Genomic DNA, 13,962 nt, shown 5'->3' on the forward strand with positions numbered 1-13,962 from the left:
ACTAAAATACTGCTTTTAACTCACAAAGCCTCGTCATCTTCCAAACATGCCATCATAGAACCAGAAAATAGAATCCATCACTCCCCAGCCTGATTCCCGTCAACCCAACCCCCTTTAACCCCCCTTCATCTACCCATCCACCCACCCACACCTCGCCTCGACCAACATGGCAACACTCTGCCCCCAACATCAGGCCGCCCCCCGTTTTGCTTTTTCCTTCTACACTTTGTCTCTTTTTCTGCCCCCGTTTTTATTTGGTTTTTTTTTAACCGCTTCGCTTCTGCGACACCCACGGACCCCCCCCACCGCCGCCGCCGGGTTTCTGTTCCCCTGCTGCTCTGGACGCCTTGTCTCGACGCCTCGAGGACACGATTCGACGCCGGCGCTTGTTCGCGAACCGGCGGAAGAATAAAAAAGAAACGCGAAAAAAAATAAGATTCCGGGCGCCGTGGCTGAGTTAAAACGAAAAGGTTACTCGTTCTGGTTGGCGCGTCTTGCTTCGATGGAAATAGGGACTAACAAAGCTGAAGTGGTTCATGTCTCGAGCGAAAGCCCCAGGAGGCACCACGGGAAGGCCTTGGAATTGCTTACTCGAGACATCGTCCCGCTCCCAGTACGTCAATGGAGTCAAGAATCCCTCCAGCCTGGTTCACCATCTCGGCTGCAGCATGCGGGGGTGGCATGATGATGATGCCGCTTATGACCGTTTGCATTCGCAAGCACGTTCGCATTGCTACGTGATACGGAGTACTAATGTAGTGTAACAGAGGCCCATTCTCCGGCCCCCAAAACAACGCCCAAGATGCCAGATGTAGAATATTTCCCGTACCAATGCCCATCCAATTGGGACAGATAAAAAAAGAACGCCAGATGCCAATGCTGTTGAATGTAATCCCGTACCATGTGCTTACAGTCTATGTCACCTTCTGTTTTGGTTGATCCAACGTCTTACAGCTCATCTCGATCAAGGTCAGGAAGCTGAAACTTCCACCAGCGGGGTGTGATTGGCACACCCAGCCAGAACTGGTACAGCCGAATCAATTCAGATTTGAGGATGTTCCAACTGCAAGATGATATGTCAGCATGGTGCGTTTTTGCCTGGGTGTTAAAATCATGAGGAAAAACTTACACTGTCTTGGGACCACGGATCCAACCCTTGATAATCACTTTAACGGCCACGCGGAACCGAGCCATCTCATGACTAAAGTGGTCGCCGACTGTGTCGCCCCGGGGTCCTTGGTTCTGAAGCCGGACGAATTCAAGGAGGTCCGGGTCAATGTCTTCGAGCTCCTGCGCCTTGGCAGCAGCGGTCATCTCCTCAGCCTCCTTTTCCGCCGCGATCTTGTCCTCCATGCGGTGGCGGAAATGCCCGATGGCATTCATGGAGCTGCTGATGCGGGCGTAGGTGTTGAACAGGGCCACAAGCTCGGTACGCTTGAGGACGGGTACGTCACCACTGTCGTTGTCGAGCTCGAAGAGGACCTTCAGGGCGGTGCCATAGCCAGCGGTCTGGAGCTTGCCCCAGAGGCGGCACTTGTCACAGCCCACACAGTCCATCAGGCGGCTGACGTTGCGGAAACGGTTGCGGAAGTCCTCCTTCAGCGAGGGTCCCTCGCCGTTAACGAACATGAGGCTCTCATCAAAGATCTGGGGTACACTGGCTGCTTGCTCAGTAACTGCCAGTACCTTGGACCGGGTAACAGCGTCACCCTGAGGATCACCGGTGCAGAAGGTGTACTCTTCGCCCTTGAGGTACTTGCCGAGCTTGGCGACGGCGCGAGTGAGGAGAGCGTAGTTGAAGTAGACATTGCTGATGCGGTCAGGGAAGTTGTGGAGGCGGTGTTCGTAGCAGGACAGGTTGGGCTGCCACTCGCCGGTGGTTTGGTTCAGGAAGTCCCAGCACAGATGACTGCTGATGCTGGCGTGCATTCCTGACATGACACGGTAGAAGACGCGCTTCTCGAGGCACTCGTCCTCGACCTCGAAGCCAGTGTTGGCGACGAAGGGGGTGTTTGGTTTTTCGATGCGCTGCTGCTCGAGCTGGGCCTGGCGACCGGCGGCATCGAGAATTTGCTTCAAGTCCTGGGCGGCGGGACCGGGAGGCCACTGGGAGACGCCCAGGTTCGCCGAGCGCGGGAACGAGCTCTTTTGGAAACAGTTCTCGCGGTAGACGGCGTCCCAGACCTGCTTGGCCCCATCGCCGGCGTACCCCGTGAAGCGCTCCGGGTTGCGGAGCAGGCTGACATAGTCTCCCTTGGAGCTGGCGCTCTCGTCCTCGGGGACGCAGTAGTCTCGCTCGTCGCACTCGTCGTCGTATTCGAAAACGCAGCTCTCGCCGACATCTTCACCTAGCTTGCCCTGGAGCGGGCGGTCGGGGTTCTCGTGGCGTGCCTTCTTTCCAGGATGCTGAGCTCGCGGGCCCTCGAGCTTACTGAGCTCGTGGGCGCGCCAGACCTCGGGGATATCCTCCTCGTTGTCGAGCGTCTCGACGGCGCAGCCAATGTTGCCGCACATGCCATTTTCGTCGTTCCAGAAGGGACAACTCTTGTGGAAGAGGTTCAATCGGTAGTGGGAGAAGAAGTCGGTGTTGCGGGTGAGGTCGTCAACGGCGGGCTTGGTGCGGGCGTTGAGCTTCTCGAGGGTCGCGTAGGAAGCACAGGCATCTTCAACGATGGACTTGGGAGAGATCTGCAAAGTCAATATTAGCTGGGTGCGAGCAAATGAAGTGGTGCGACAGTTGGCGACACGGAGACAAGGACACCACGCCGAGGGGCCGACAGTGACTTGGCGACGTACCGGGCAATTCTCTGTGGAACTGGAGCAAGATCCAGGAGCAGCCCAGAGGGCAAAGACGGAGAGATAGAAGACTCTACTGGCAGTCTTCATGGTTAGTTTAGTGGCGGCGTAGTCAGCCGTAGACGCAAGAGAGTTGATGCGTGTATGCGGGAAGCGTATGCGAACGCCGTGTCGAAGGTTGATTTAAATGAGGGTGGAGCAGGGCCGTCCCGACGGCTGGCGGTTGCAGCGGAGCGAGACAAAATCGTACCAGAGAAAAAGACTGGCAGTTACCCAAGAGAATCGGGCCTGATTGAGTTGAGCGTGCAACTCCTCGCGGACGAGAAACTCAGGACGTTTTGTACGAGCGCGCAACAAAGAATGAGGCGATACAGGAAACGAAGAAGCGACGTATCGGTTTAAACTGAGTGACAGGCCGGCGCCGGCGGAAGGCAAGCTGGCCTTACCGGATCGGGACTGGCGCGTATCTTCTATTCTGCGCTGTGGCGGGAAGGTGCAGGAGGGACGTCACTGGGGGTTTGTCATCAACGGACAAGGACGAGACACCAGCACGCGGCGAGTGTCTGCAACAATGGAGATGGACACTAGCGACGGCAGATGAGACACGGGGACGCAGAGTTGTAGAATTGGAGAGACGGAAAGGGGAGGGAATGGGCGCTGGGAAATGGGACTCGGGGAATCTTAAACCAAATCGACCGGCGTGGAGAGAGGCTTAGAAACCGACAATCAAGCCACGTCCATCAGAAGCAGCACTGCGGAGGTACTTTGTGCATCGCACGGGTTGCTAACAAATGACTCCGACGGGAAGAAGCCACGCTGGCTGCTGGCTGCTGGCTGCTGATGAATCAAACCAATTCCAGGGTCGTCCGTCTTCCCGTTGGTTCCCCCCCGCCCCAGTAAATTTAGTTGGTGCTACTCCCGATGTACAAACGGAACGGGATGGCTGCAAGCATGGCCTGAGGGCGTCATGATTGATGGGGTGCATCATGACTGGATGCAAACGGGGTGTGAATGCGCTTGCGGCTGGTCCTATAAGCGTGCATTGCTTGTTTGCAAGCTGAACGCAAAGGCAACGCTGCTGCATGGAATACGAACTCTCAGCCCACAACGACCGCCCAAGAGGCAAGTCAGCAAAGCCAAACCGCCATATGCCCATCGCCACGCCGTTGGTCTCCGGCTGGGAAAAGTGAAATGTGGCCACAACCAGCCATTACTCACAAGAAACTCCCAAACACACGAAAACGCACGAGGACACAGTGACAAGAGCGACAAGGGAACCCGGCTGCTCCGAGAAAGCCTAAAAAAATCAGCAGATACCTACCCATCGCTCGCCTGGGCCGGGTGGTGCCGATCAGCCCAGAACCTAACTCACGTAGCGGGAAAATGAGAGGGATGGGAATGGGATGAGGCTGAGGAGCCGAGTTTTGAGCAGATTACCTATTCGGGACTACCTACAAGAAGGCATCCCGGGCCCACGGAGGGGGTTTGCTCCGTCCAGAAAACGACTCTGTTGTTGCTAACATGTCAGGCCCTGGCACGTCGTTAATAAATATGCGAATAAGACGGCTTTTGTCGTCGACGGGCCTCTGCGGAAATGTCCAATAAAAGCTGCTCACCGAGTTCCCTGGGATGTCTTGGCAAGGCCCAAGAAGAGAGAACTACGCAGTAAATAAACCACCCCCATGCCCGCCCGCCTGGATACTGGAATGCGGTTTCACCCCTGGTCCTCCTCAAACACCCAGGATGCTAACCTTGACGACACCCGAAAACAACAACAACAAAAACACACTCGCAATCATTGACATCCCGTTGCGTCTTCCATTTCGCTCCCAGAGTTGCCGTCTCACACACTCTGCAGTCAGCAATTGTGGCGCAGGCGATCCGAGCCATGCGTCCACAAGTCCAAGTAGCCATCATCTCCCCGGTCTCCCTTGCGTCATGTCCTCTCCCGTGCGCGTATCCGTGGTTATCACGGTAATTGTATGTACCGCTTTCCACGTGCCAATCTACAACCTGGGACCGGGGGCGCTCTTCATCGCCTGCAAGTAGTGAGAGGGACGTCATACAAGGTTGAGTGAAAGCTGCATCTGTCACCCTGTCTATATGCTACGCTCACATTCCCGCCCAACTAATAAAGTGACTTTTCACTTTGAGGCTATTCCCAGTTCATGATACCGGTTTTCCTTTTTCCTCACCTTCACCCTTGCCGGATCCTTTCCTTTTCCGTCCATGTGAGACTCTGTGAGCTTGCCTTCCTCGACTAGCTGCAGCCAGCCATCCCACTCATTGGGTCTTGTCCATTTCAACCCCTCCCTCTTCCTGTCTTGCCTCGTCACTCCCTCTCCATATGTATACGACAAGTTAAAAAACACCACAAGCCACGAACCCACCCTCTTTCCTCACCCACTAAAGATGACTCTCGTCGTCCAAGTGGCTGTGGGCGTCGGCCAAGTCCCGCAACGAATCAGAGACATAAAAAAAGAATCCAGAGAAATCACCTCTAGATACCACATGGCAGGCCTCGTACCCACACTTGGGTCTAGATTGAGATCCTGCCATGCTTTCAGTGGACGGCACTCATTCTCGAGACCCATCCAGTCCGCTGTCCCGTCCCCCTCTCTCCACGCCTGCGGTCCCGGGACGGTCCATCCCTCGATTTTGCGTTGTGCGTCATACGGAGGCCTGGTCCTAGGAGACCGAAGTCGGCCGGAGAGAGCACCAGCAAGGCAGAGGAGCAAAAGAAACGGCAGGAGAGCATATCGAGCATATCGAGTCGGGCACGGGCGAGAGACGTATTTTTTTTTTCCGCATTGAACCAACAAGTCTTTTTTCTTTTCTTATATCTTAACGTGTAGACCGTAAAATCGTGAGACGACGTGGGAACCCCGTCTGAGCCTCGAGCATTTGCGCCGGTGCGGGGGGCCCTCTGTGAAGTAAGGTAGTAAGGTAGGTATGTATGGTACATGTAGAAAACTTGGAGCCGTTGGGGTGTGATCGATTACTGCGGTGGTTGGAAGTTGAGTGGTCGCCTGGGAGGTGTGGCGTCAGCAGGGACTTGATCGGGCTTGGCGGGAACCAAAAAAATGCTGGTACGTGGAGGAGGTGGGAGGAGGGGGGAAGAATGGTAACTCACTTGAACAGGAGAATGTGTGGCTCGGGCTCGTGGACCTCGTAATGCTCCCAGCCTAGACTCTATCGCGGTGTCAGTATTCGGCATGTTGCGGCGTTGACCGGTCCATTGGACGCGGGCGGGCATACCTGGGTGATGCCGATTGCTCGCCATTCCTCCTCCCACAGGAGCTTGAGCGTGCCGTGGGCAGTGTCGTGGTAGTCCTTGGGAATGGCCTTGAGCATGGCCTTGGGGAGTTGGACGTGGCGGTATTCATATTCACTGTCCGAGTATCTGGAAGTGGGGGAAGCCGTCAGTGTCATGGCCAGCTCGAGCATGGCGTCAAGCCCAGCGCCGGGTGGGGGGTCGTACCTGGCAGAGTAGTGGATGGAGTCGATGTACTCCTCAAGCCGGGCACGCTCCGAGTCGGACAGAGGCCGCGGAGACGTATTCCGGCGACTCGTGTCAATGTCGAGCTGAGGCATGGCTGGCTAGGTAGAGGCAAGGGACTGGCGTGCAAGTCCAGATCCCAACAACGTTGTAGAGTAGAGTCGGTGGGCGTCGAGGTGCGCCGGCGGGGAGCTCGCTCGATCGTGGGCGGTCGAGGGGCAATCGATCAAATTCTTGGTGAACCGGTCTGCGTCTCGCCAGGCGGCTCCGAGATCGAATTGCGGGTGCTGATGGATGACGGTCGGCCCAGAATCGCTCAAAGAGGCGGGGGCAAGTTGTTTAAAGAGTTCTTTGCACGGTCACGCGAGATCGGCGGGCGTTTTTACAACGGTTGGTTGTCCGGGGGCGTGCAAGATTCGCGGGGGTCCCTTTTGAGGGGTGGTTGGGACCAGACCAGGGCTAGATCTGTCGAGGAATGCGGTGATGGAGACGGCGAGGGGGGGTTAATCGATCAGCGCACGTGCTGGGAAGAGCACGAAAAAGGGGAGGGAGACGAAGAAAGAAGAGGAGAAGGGCCCTGTGGAGGAGGGAGAAGGGAAACACGCAGGAGATATGAGAGTGCAAGTCGAGTCGCGATGGTGTTGAAGGCGGGTTTTGGCGGGCGTGCGGGTTGACGGGCGGCGGGGGGCAGCAGAGCGGGGGGGCAAAAGAAAGTGGAATAATAGTAAACAAATGCAAATAAGAAGGTAAATAAATCGGAAAGACACACACAATCACGCCCACAGCGCCCACCCGCACACACACACCACACACACACCACACACACGCACACTCGCTCGCGCAGAATCAGAAATGCACACTAAGGCACCTGCAAAATATGGACATGGGGGGGGTGAATAGCACGGCAGCATACCCACTAAACCACCTGAACCAGCGCAACCCGTGCAACGAGCGCCCAAACGGGACCGCTCCAGCGCCGCGGAGGAGCCACCAGAGGCTAACCGCGAGATAACAGGCACTCCACGACATCTCCACCGCGCGCCTCCACTTGACTCTTGTCTCCCACGCATTTAATTTGATTGACCGAGGGCCAGATACGTTGCAGGGACGCGCAGCGAGGACCACCACCGCCAACCGAAAACCGGGAACTTGGCATCGGTGCGACAGGGGGGAATCCGCGGCAGCGGCAGCGAAGGCCGTGGGCTTGGAGGGGACGCGGAGGATCTGCGAATACGGCGCCGTTAACAAGCGCCCTCTGCAACGCTGGGCTCCACGGGGAAGAGGCAACGTCCTTCAACGGGCGGCCCAGGTCGGTCGGGTCGCCTGGGCCGGCCGCGTTGGAGGGGCTCTAGAGGGGCTCTAGAGGGGTCTTGGAAGCGGTCCTGAAGGGCCTGGAGGCATGTTTACAGGGCGCTTTCGGGGGGTGAAGTGGTCTAGCGCGTTGTGGCCGTCCGTGCTCCGGTTCCCGGATCCAACGCCTGGTAAAAAAGAAAACGGTGGGCGCGGGTTTTGACGTCGCACAGAGACGAGGCCGTCGCACGCCTGTTGGTGAGACGGGCATGTGCGTTTGTACATGAAACCCCATATTTCTACCATGACACAAGGCGAATGAATCTGACGGGAGATCCGGTGCACTTCCCGCGGATTTCGCAACGCAGCGCAACGCAACTGTAGCCGCAACGCGCATGAGGGCGAACAGGTATAAGCCGTTGGATATCGGGGCACGTGGCTCCCACATTGTCTCAACGCAGATAGCGGCTTGCAAGTTACACCTGCCTCTCGGCCCATTGTTTCACGTTCCCATTTCCACCACCAAGACCCTTTTCTCCTTCGCGACCGCCGCATCTATGTCAACAAACAAACAAACAAATACCGCCCGACCGAGATGTGCAGATCTCGAACACGGTAGATCTGCGCCTCGCTTGGGAAGCGACTCATCACGTCATGAGTGATGTCACTTCTCGGGAATCTCCCCCTCGTTCGATTTTTCAACGTCTATTGCTTTTTCTTCTTGCTTCTTTTCTTTTTATGCGGGGAGAAATCGCCTATCATCCCTGACAGTTGCTCCCATGATGCGGAATCCACCGAAGCGATCAATTTGCGATTGGGCTTCTTGGCTCGTCACCCGAGAGCCCCAGTTTGCCATCGTAGGGCCATCGGAAAAGTCCGTCCGTGCTTACTTTGCCATCCTCAAGCTGGAGCCTGCCGGCTACAGCAACACCAGAAGCGAGCCTGTACTTCGGCCCGTGATTGTCGTCTCATCCCAACTCACCTGAGAAACGCCAGCGTCCGGAGCAAATCCTCCTAAGCCACCGTGCCGAATGACTTCGGGTGTCTACGGCGTGGGAATGGTGAAGTAGCCTGATTGCCCAAGCCATGAGCGTCCTCTGTAGATGATGGTCTTAGGGCCTCTGGACCAGCTCAGATTTGGGCATGCTGAGAGAGCTGCCCTCGTTGTGTATGCACTCAGTTAAATGACAAAAGCCCACATCGAGGAATGGTCAGGATTCCAAAAATTTAGACACCCTGTTGTCTCTTCCCGAACCCTTTAAAGCAATGTGATTCACCACATTTCCAATTTTCGCCTTGACGCCAGGAACATCAATCTCCCATGATTGAATGCCAAGCCTAGCCTGCTTGAATAGCTCCACCGTTCTCCGAGAAGCCTCGTCGTCTGGCTGGTCAAATGTCCACGCAATGGATATGTGGAACTCATTTCCCGCAGGTCCTTTCTGGTTTTGCTGATACAGCGCCGGTTGGTCGAAGGATGTGACGGCAGTGTTGCAACGCGTTAGAAGACTCATGAGCTCCGGGTTTTGGTCCTTTGCGGCGTCATCCTCGCCATCTACTGATGGGTTACTAGCTACGCGGAGAACGAGAAAGGTCCGGTTCGAGTCTGGTGATTTGAACCATTTGAGGCTGCTTGGGCGCACAATGAAAGGTGCAATGCCGCCGGCGTAAATGGTGTGAGTGATCTTTTCTAGGAAGTTGTCCTTGTCTGCTGTCGGAAGAGAGAGTGGCCGAGAAAGACTGATATGCAGTGGGAGAGGCGAGCCCAGATCGCTGTTCAGGAAGTTGTGTAGGTTGACTTCACCACGTAGCTCGGCTTCAATATCTGTGATGAGGTCGACCAACACAGCATGCTGTGCCGTGGTGGGATGCCCTGAAGCAATTAGCTTTATGGACATGGCTTGGGACAATGCCAAGAGACTCACATTCAACGTAGAGATGACTTGGCCAATTGCCGACAACATGGGGTATCTGCCGGCGGCGGCCATGGTGCAGACTCGGGTCATCGACGACGCTCTGGCGGACGGTAGATGCGTAGAGGTCGTGGAATTGCGAAGGCAGGGGTGGCATGCCCGAAACGCCGGTGCCAGCCCTGCTTGAGTTGGCATCGGTGCCGGAGGTGCGTGCAGGGTCACCGCCGGAGGCCGCATCGGAGGTGTGGGCCGCCCCAACGCCGGTCTTCTGCCGTTTGGACGGCGGCAGTCGGCGGTCAGGCTCGTCCTCAGAGGACGAGTAGTCGACAAGAGCCATGGACTGGAGCGCAGAGGCTGACGTGGAGGGTACGAAGGGCGAGGCTGGGAGACAGGGGTTGGGACGGTTCGGTGTCGATTCAGAAGACGGTCCGGCTGACGGCCGAGATGACGGATGGTTCCTGCATTCGCCGTGCCGTGTCTCAGTGTCTTGTCCTACCGAACTCGACACCTAGCAGATGGCTAAGCAACTTGGGTGGGTGGGTCGAGGAGAGCTTCTTGCGGATGACGAAAGCGTGGTGGAGGGAGGACATTTACGCACGCAGGGACTTCGCCTCGCAAACGGACGAGTGACCTGCATTGTTGGGGTGGGTTTGATTGTGTTGCGAACCAACAAAAATCCCAGACAACATACAGCAATTTGGCTTGGCACAAATTCATACATGTACAGCACACAGGGCTGATCAGCATAAAGTGCTACTTAGCGTCCTGGCGGGGCAGGGTTGCTCCGTGGCCTTCCATGGCCTGGAGTCGGTGAAGAGTTATACATAGAAGGAAATAGCTACCGCAGTCAGCGTGAGTTGGCATGGGATAAAATCCGCCGGCGCAAGTGCTCTGTCGCCTTGCATGAGCAACACATGCACGTGGATGATTTGGACTGGCGGTCGCCCGAAGTAAAATCAGCCGTCTTCCCCTGACACCTAAGGACTGGGAGCGAATCATTCACTCCACCGTCGGAGGTGGCCCGGACGATGCCATGTTCCTGCAGTTTCAAAGTCTAATCAGTCAGTACACATTGGTTCAAAAACTTTTGACGTGTGTGCGTGCGTGTCCCTGGACTTAGTTTGTGGCTCGGCCAGGACAATGGTTCCACTGGGCAAGTCGCAGATCCCCAGCAGTCCGGGAAGCCGGGTCTCCCGTTGTGATGGAACAGAAAAACCCGATCTCGGCCCAAAGAGATCTCCAGGTCCGTCAGACACACACTGGGTGGCAGGGTTGTTTTGACGCTTCTTTCGAATGAGGTGATCAGGTGACGATGACGAGCCGTTTTTTGCTGCGGCTTGTGACTTGTGACTCGGTGAGCTGCGGGGCCCTGGCTGCAGACGAAGTACTTGCAGCTGGGGACATGGACAGGTCGGGGTCGTCGAAGACGTCAAGTCGCACGGAATACGAGGACGAAGAAACCTACTGGCCTCCCTATCTAGCCGATTGTTCCGGGGCGAGCCATCCGAGAGACAAAAATAGGAGGGAGCAGATTGTCGACGGGCGCATACGAATTGGTGCTGTACGTGTGAGGTACTCGGTCGCTGTGTTCGTATCGGGTCCCTGAGACCCTGCCTCGTACCTGATGCGCGAGAGACAGAACTGGCGACAGTCTGCTGCAGCCAGGAAAAGCCCCTCCCCCGCGACCGCAGGCGGGACTTGCCTAGACCAGAGTGAGAGGTGCTGGGGGCGTCGTCCATGGCGTGGACGGCGCGGGCGGCGTAGTTCTTGGGGCACCACCGGCGTGGGTTCGTGCGTCGGCAAGTGTGACAGGTGAAGGGTGATGTGGGTGATGTGGGTGATGGGATGGTCGAGAAGCTATTCCGGTGGTAGCTAGTAGAGGTCGAAACGGTCACGAGGAGTGGGCAAGCTCCAACTCCCGCGCCTTCCCCTGGTGGATGGTGGAGGATTAGACGGAAGACCGGACGACGGATGTGATGGATGTGATGGATGGGACGGATGGTTGAGGAAGGTGTACCTGTCCGTACCTGCCGCACCTTGCACCTTGTCGCACTCCGCTCCCTACCTTCCGTCCCCGAAGCTACCTGACGTCCAGCGCATGTCTCTCTTTGCGTCTTGCCTCGTTTGTTCATAAGACCTGCAGCTCTTCCCCCCTTCCCTCCTTCCACTCCGCGTTTCCCACAAATTTGCTCGTTCCCCTCCTACTGATCTTCTGCTCGGGAGCTTTTCACCCGTGAATAACTTCACCTTGCTTCGCCTCCAACGACCCGGCACAAACTGATAAGAGCACGGCTCGGTCACGGTTTCACGGTTTGACTGATATTGCGACGACGGACGACACTCGACCCCGCCCTACACCGACCACGCCGACCGCGCCGGCGACAGGGGAACAAAGCCCGATACCACTCGAGCCATCCAGGCACCTTCGGTAACCAGCAAGAAAAGAAGGGAAGCGAAGGGAAAAGGAACCCCCACCGATCGATCTCATTCCTATCTTGATTCTTGCTCAATATCTCACCATTTCATCGCACTCTCGCCACGATGAAGGAATCAAGCAGTGATAAACAGTGGGTGAGTCGCACAGCTTCCAATGATCGATCCTTGATCCGATCCTGCCTCTTTTCCACTCTGTTCTCCTCCACACCACCCGGTTCTCTCCCAACGTCATGTCATCCACTCGGCCACACGATCAGCGTCAGGGACCCAACTGGACCCTTTTTTTTTCGTCGTCTGCGTCGCGTCCATGTGGATCCCCACTTCGCCAGGATCCCCAGACCTGGGCGCTGGGCTTTTACGCTCGCTGCGATTGGCATGTGCCAGCGCAGCATCGCTTTGACGGCCAAGATGCACTGCCGCCCTACCTAATGGAATGGGACACGGAGTACGCGCAAGCGCGCTGGCGTCGCCCCGAATGAGAGGCTGCGCCCTGGCATTCATCCCGTCTTTCGTCTAGTCTTTCGTCCGGTCTCCCCGTGCTAGCAGACATATAACTGACTCCATCTCCCATATTCACAGGCGCAAGCTTACATCTTGGATCCATTGACTGCACCTGAACCCAGCCAGGAAACCGGAGTTGCATCTTCTCACAACCTCGCCGCCCAGTTGAAGAAGCTTAACCTTTCAAACTCAAACTCAAGCTCAAGCTCAATCTCGAGCAAGGAACGCAAAGAAAAAAGCTCGAGGCCATCCCAGAAACAACCGCGGAACTATCCGACACCCCCGACCTCTGCGAGCCCGTCTCGCTCCAACTTCCATCCATCCAATCCTTTTTCTACGGCTAGCGAGTCTTCCAAGTCCTTTTCGCCGCCCAGATCTCCTCCTCGATCTCCTCCTAACGCTGCCCGCAACTCGCGACGTTACCCCCCGAACACTGCCGTCACCCGCTCGTCCAGCGCCCGAGTTCCACAACTGGCCCCGCCGTCGAACCCTCGACACCACCGCAGCTTCAGCACCGGCAATTGCGATCTCTCTCGCAACCCTTCAATTTCACAGCGCTTTCCTGGCGACATGACCCACCGTCCTCTTGAAATTCTCCGAAAGGAGGCCCGGGCCGCCGACCGTTCACCCCACCTTCGGCGCAAGAACATTCCGCACACCGATATTATTGATTCGCTGGACACTATTGGCGGTACCTATCACCATGGCGGACCGTTTGATGCTGCTCTTGCCAGTCGCAACCGGAACAAAAAATACTCTCCAGCTGCCGCCGTGCACGACTCCAACATGGAAGCGATTCGAGCCACGCCAAGGGAGTATCTCGAAGACGCTCTCCGAAAAAACAGGCCCCTTCAGGGCACTGCAGTCATCCCCAGCGGCATGGAAGATTTCAGTGGCAATATCATGCAATACGAAGAAGGTGCCGATTTGATGCGAGAGCCGGATGCTGCTGGTGGCGCGTATCGGCGATATGAAGGCGTTGTAAGTGAAATCGATGAATGGACTCCTAACCATACCAAGTACTCACACTGTCAATAGGTCTACCACCCCGATGATCTCAAGGGAAAGGGTGCCAATTTCGAGCTTGAGCGAGATTTGAAAGAGAAGAAGCGTCTGGCCAAGGGTCAAGCCGCCGAGTACGAAATGCAGCCCCGAGCCAGTCGTCCCCCCCGGAGCCACCACCGAAGTTTCAGTGAACAACCCGTCTCCACTCCCGCCGGCGGTTTCTCCAACAGTGCCGATCTCGGGCGCCAGACCTCCACAAGCAAGCGGCTGAGTGACGGCTTCAGGCGACGTTTCGGTAGCATCCGTCGCAAGAAGCAGGAGGTACTATGAGGATGACTTCTCTACTCGCCTTGATTCAATTTCAGTTTTCCGGATATTCTTTGGCGTTCTTTTTTAGGCAATCTGGGTTTGATGGCGGACACGCTAGTTTTGGGAGTACGCATAGAATGAAATATTCACGACGATAGAGGCACATACACTCGAGGGGTTGAGGAGTTTTAGTATCTCTGGCGACAGTCTGAT

The 13,962-nt window shown here is 56.4% G+C and overlaps 6 protein-coding genes across 6 annotated transcripts; 1 reads left to right on the top strand and 5 right to left on the bottom strand.

Moving 5' to 3' along the window:
• Positions 1-948: 948 nt before the first annotated feature.
• Positions 949-2,886, bottom strand: BGZ61DRAFT_490394 (endoplasmic reticulum Oxidoreductin 1-domain-containing protein; the record flags this gene model as incomplete). The annotated part of the gene is made up of 3 exons (XM_046250331.1): positions 949-1,063; positions 1,130-2,688; positions 2,797-2,886. 3 exons carry the CDS (start codon positions 2,884-2,886, stop codon positions 949-951), a joined length of 1,764 nt encoding a protein of 587 aa, XP_046109223.1.
• Positions 2,887-5,843: 2,957 nt separating this feature from the next.
• On the bottom strand, positions 5,844-6,487 carry BGZ61DRAFT_124665 (cyclin-dependent kinase regulatory subunit). The gene is made up of 3 exons (XM_046237075.1): positions 6,278-6,487; positions 6,055-6,199; positions 5,844-5,988 (listed from the first exon to the last, which is right to left on the bottom strand). Exons 1-3 carry the CDS (start codon positions 6,388-6,390, stop codon positions 5,926-5,928), a joined length of 321 nt encoding a protein of 106 aa, XP_046109224.1. The 5' UTR covers positions 6,391-6,487; the 3' UTR covers positions 5,844-5,925.
• A 618-nt stretch (positions 6,488-7,105) lies between these two features.
• Positions 7,106-7,764, bottom strand: BGZ61DRAFT_442549 (uncharacterized protein). The gene has a single exon (XM_046244747.1). It carries the CDS (start codon positions 7,322-7,324, stop codon positions 7,142-7,144), a length of 183 nt encoding a protein of 60 aa, XP_046109225.1. The 5' UTR covers positions 7,325-7,764; the 3' UTR covers positions 7,106-7,141.
• Positions 7,765-8,796: 1,032 nt separating this feature from the next.
• Positions 8,797-9,835, bottom strand: BGZ61DRAFT_342353 (uncharacterized protein; the record flags this gene model as incomplete). Its single annotated transcript, XM_046239496.1, has 2 exons — positions 8,797-9,458; positions 9,511-9,835. The coding sequence occupies 2 exons, from the start codon at positions 9,833-9,835 to the stop codon at positions 8,797-8,799; spliced, it is 987 nt and encodes a 328-aa protein (XP_046109226.1).
• A 606-nt stretch (positions 9,836-10,441) lies between these two features.
• BGZ61DRAFT_124712 (uncharacterized protein) lies at positions 10,442-11,835 on the bottom strand. Its single transcript, XM_046237076.1, has one exon. The coding sequence runs from the start codon at positions 11,628-11,630 to the stop codon at positions 10,557-10,559; it is 1,074 nt and encodes a 357-aa protein (XP_046109227.1). The 5' UTR covers positions 11,631-11,835; the 3' UTR covers positions 10,442-10,556.
• On the top strand, positions 11,836-13,786 carry BGZ61DRAFT_124713 (uncharacterized protein). The gene is made up of 3 exons (XM_046237077.1): positions 11,836-12,069; positions 12,514-13,416; positions 13,474-13,786. The coding sequence occupies exons 1-3, from the start codon at positions 12,040-12,042 to the stop codon at positions 13,768-13,770; spliced, it is 1,230 nt and encodes a 409-aa protein (XP_046109228.1). The 5' UTR covers positions 11,836-12,039; the 3' UTR covers positions 13,771-13,786.
• The last annotated feature ends 176 nt before the right edge of the window (positions 13,787-13,962 follow it).

Source organism: Ilyonectria robusta, assembly GCF_021365365.1.
Source record: "Ilyonectria robusta strain PMI_751 chromosome Unknown BGZ61scaffold_3, whole genome shotgun sequence".
NCBI classification, from domain to species: Eukaryota; Fungi; Ascomycota; class Sordariomycetes; order Hypocreales; family Nectriaceae; genus Ilyonectria; species Ilyonectria robusta.

Bases quoted from the DNA above. Each gene is read 5' to 3' on its own strand.
- BGZ61DRAFT_124665 (XM_046237075.1), bottom strand. From the start codon at position 6,390: ATGCCTCAGCTCGACATTGACACGAGTCGCCGGAATACGTCTCCGCGG. The intron at 6,200-6,277 runs GTACGACCCCCC...CCCCACTTCCAG, and splicing joins TCCATCCACTACTCTGCCAG to ATACTCGGACAGTGAATATG. The intron at 5,989-6,054 runs GTATGCCCGCCC...ACACCGCGATAG, and splicing joins GAGCAATCGGCATCACCCAG to AGTCTAGGCTGGGAGCATTA.
- BGZ61DRAFT_442549 (XM_046244747.1), bottom strand. From the start codon at position 7,324: ATGTCGTGGAGTGCCTGTTATCTCGCGGTTAGCCTCTGGTGGCTCCTC.
- BGZ61DRAFT_124712 (XM_046237076.1), bottom strand. From the start codon at position 11,630: ATGAACAAACGAGGCAAGACGCAAAGAGAGACATGCGCTGGACGTCAG.
- BGZ61DRAFT_124713 (XM_046237077.1), top strand. From the start codon at position 12,040: ATGAAGGAATCAAGCAGTGATAAACAGTGG. The intron at 12,070-12,513 runs GTGAGTCGCACA...CCATATTCACAG, and splicing joins CAAGCAGTGATAAACAGTGG to GCGCAAGCTTACATCTTGGA. The intron at 13,417-13,473 runs GTAAGTGAAATC...CACTGTCAATAG, and splicing joins ATCGGCGATATGAAGGCGTT to GTCTACCACCCCGATGATCT.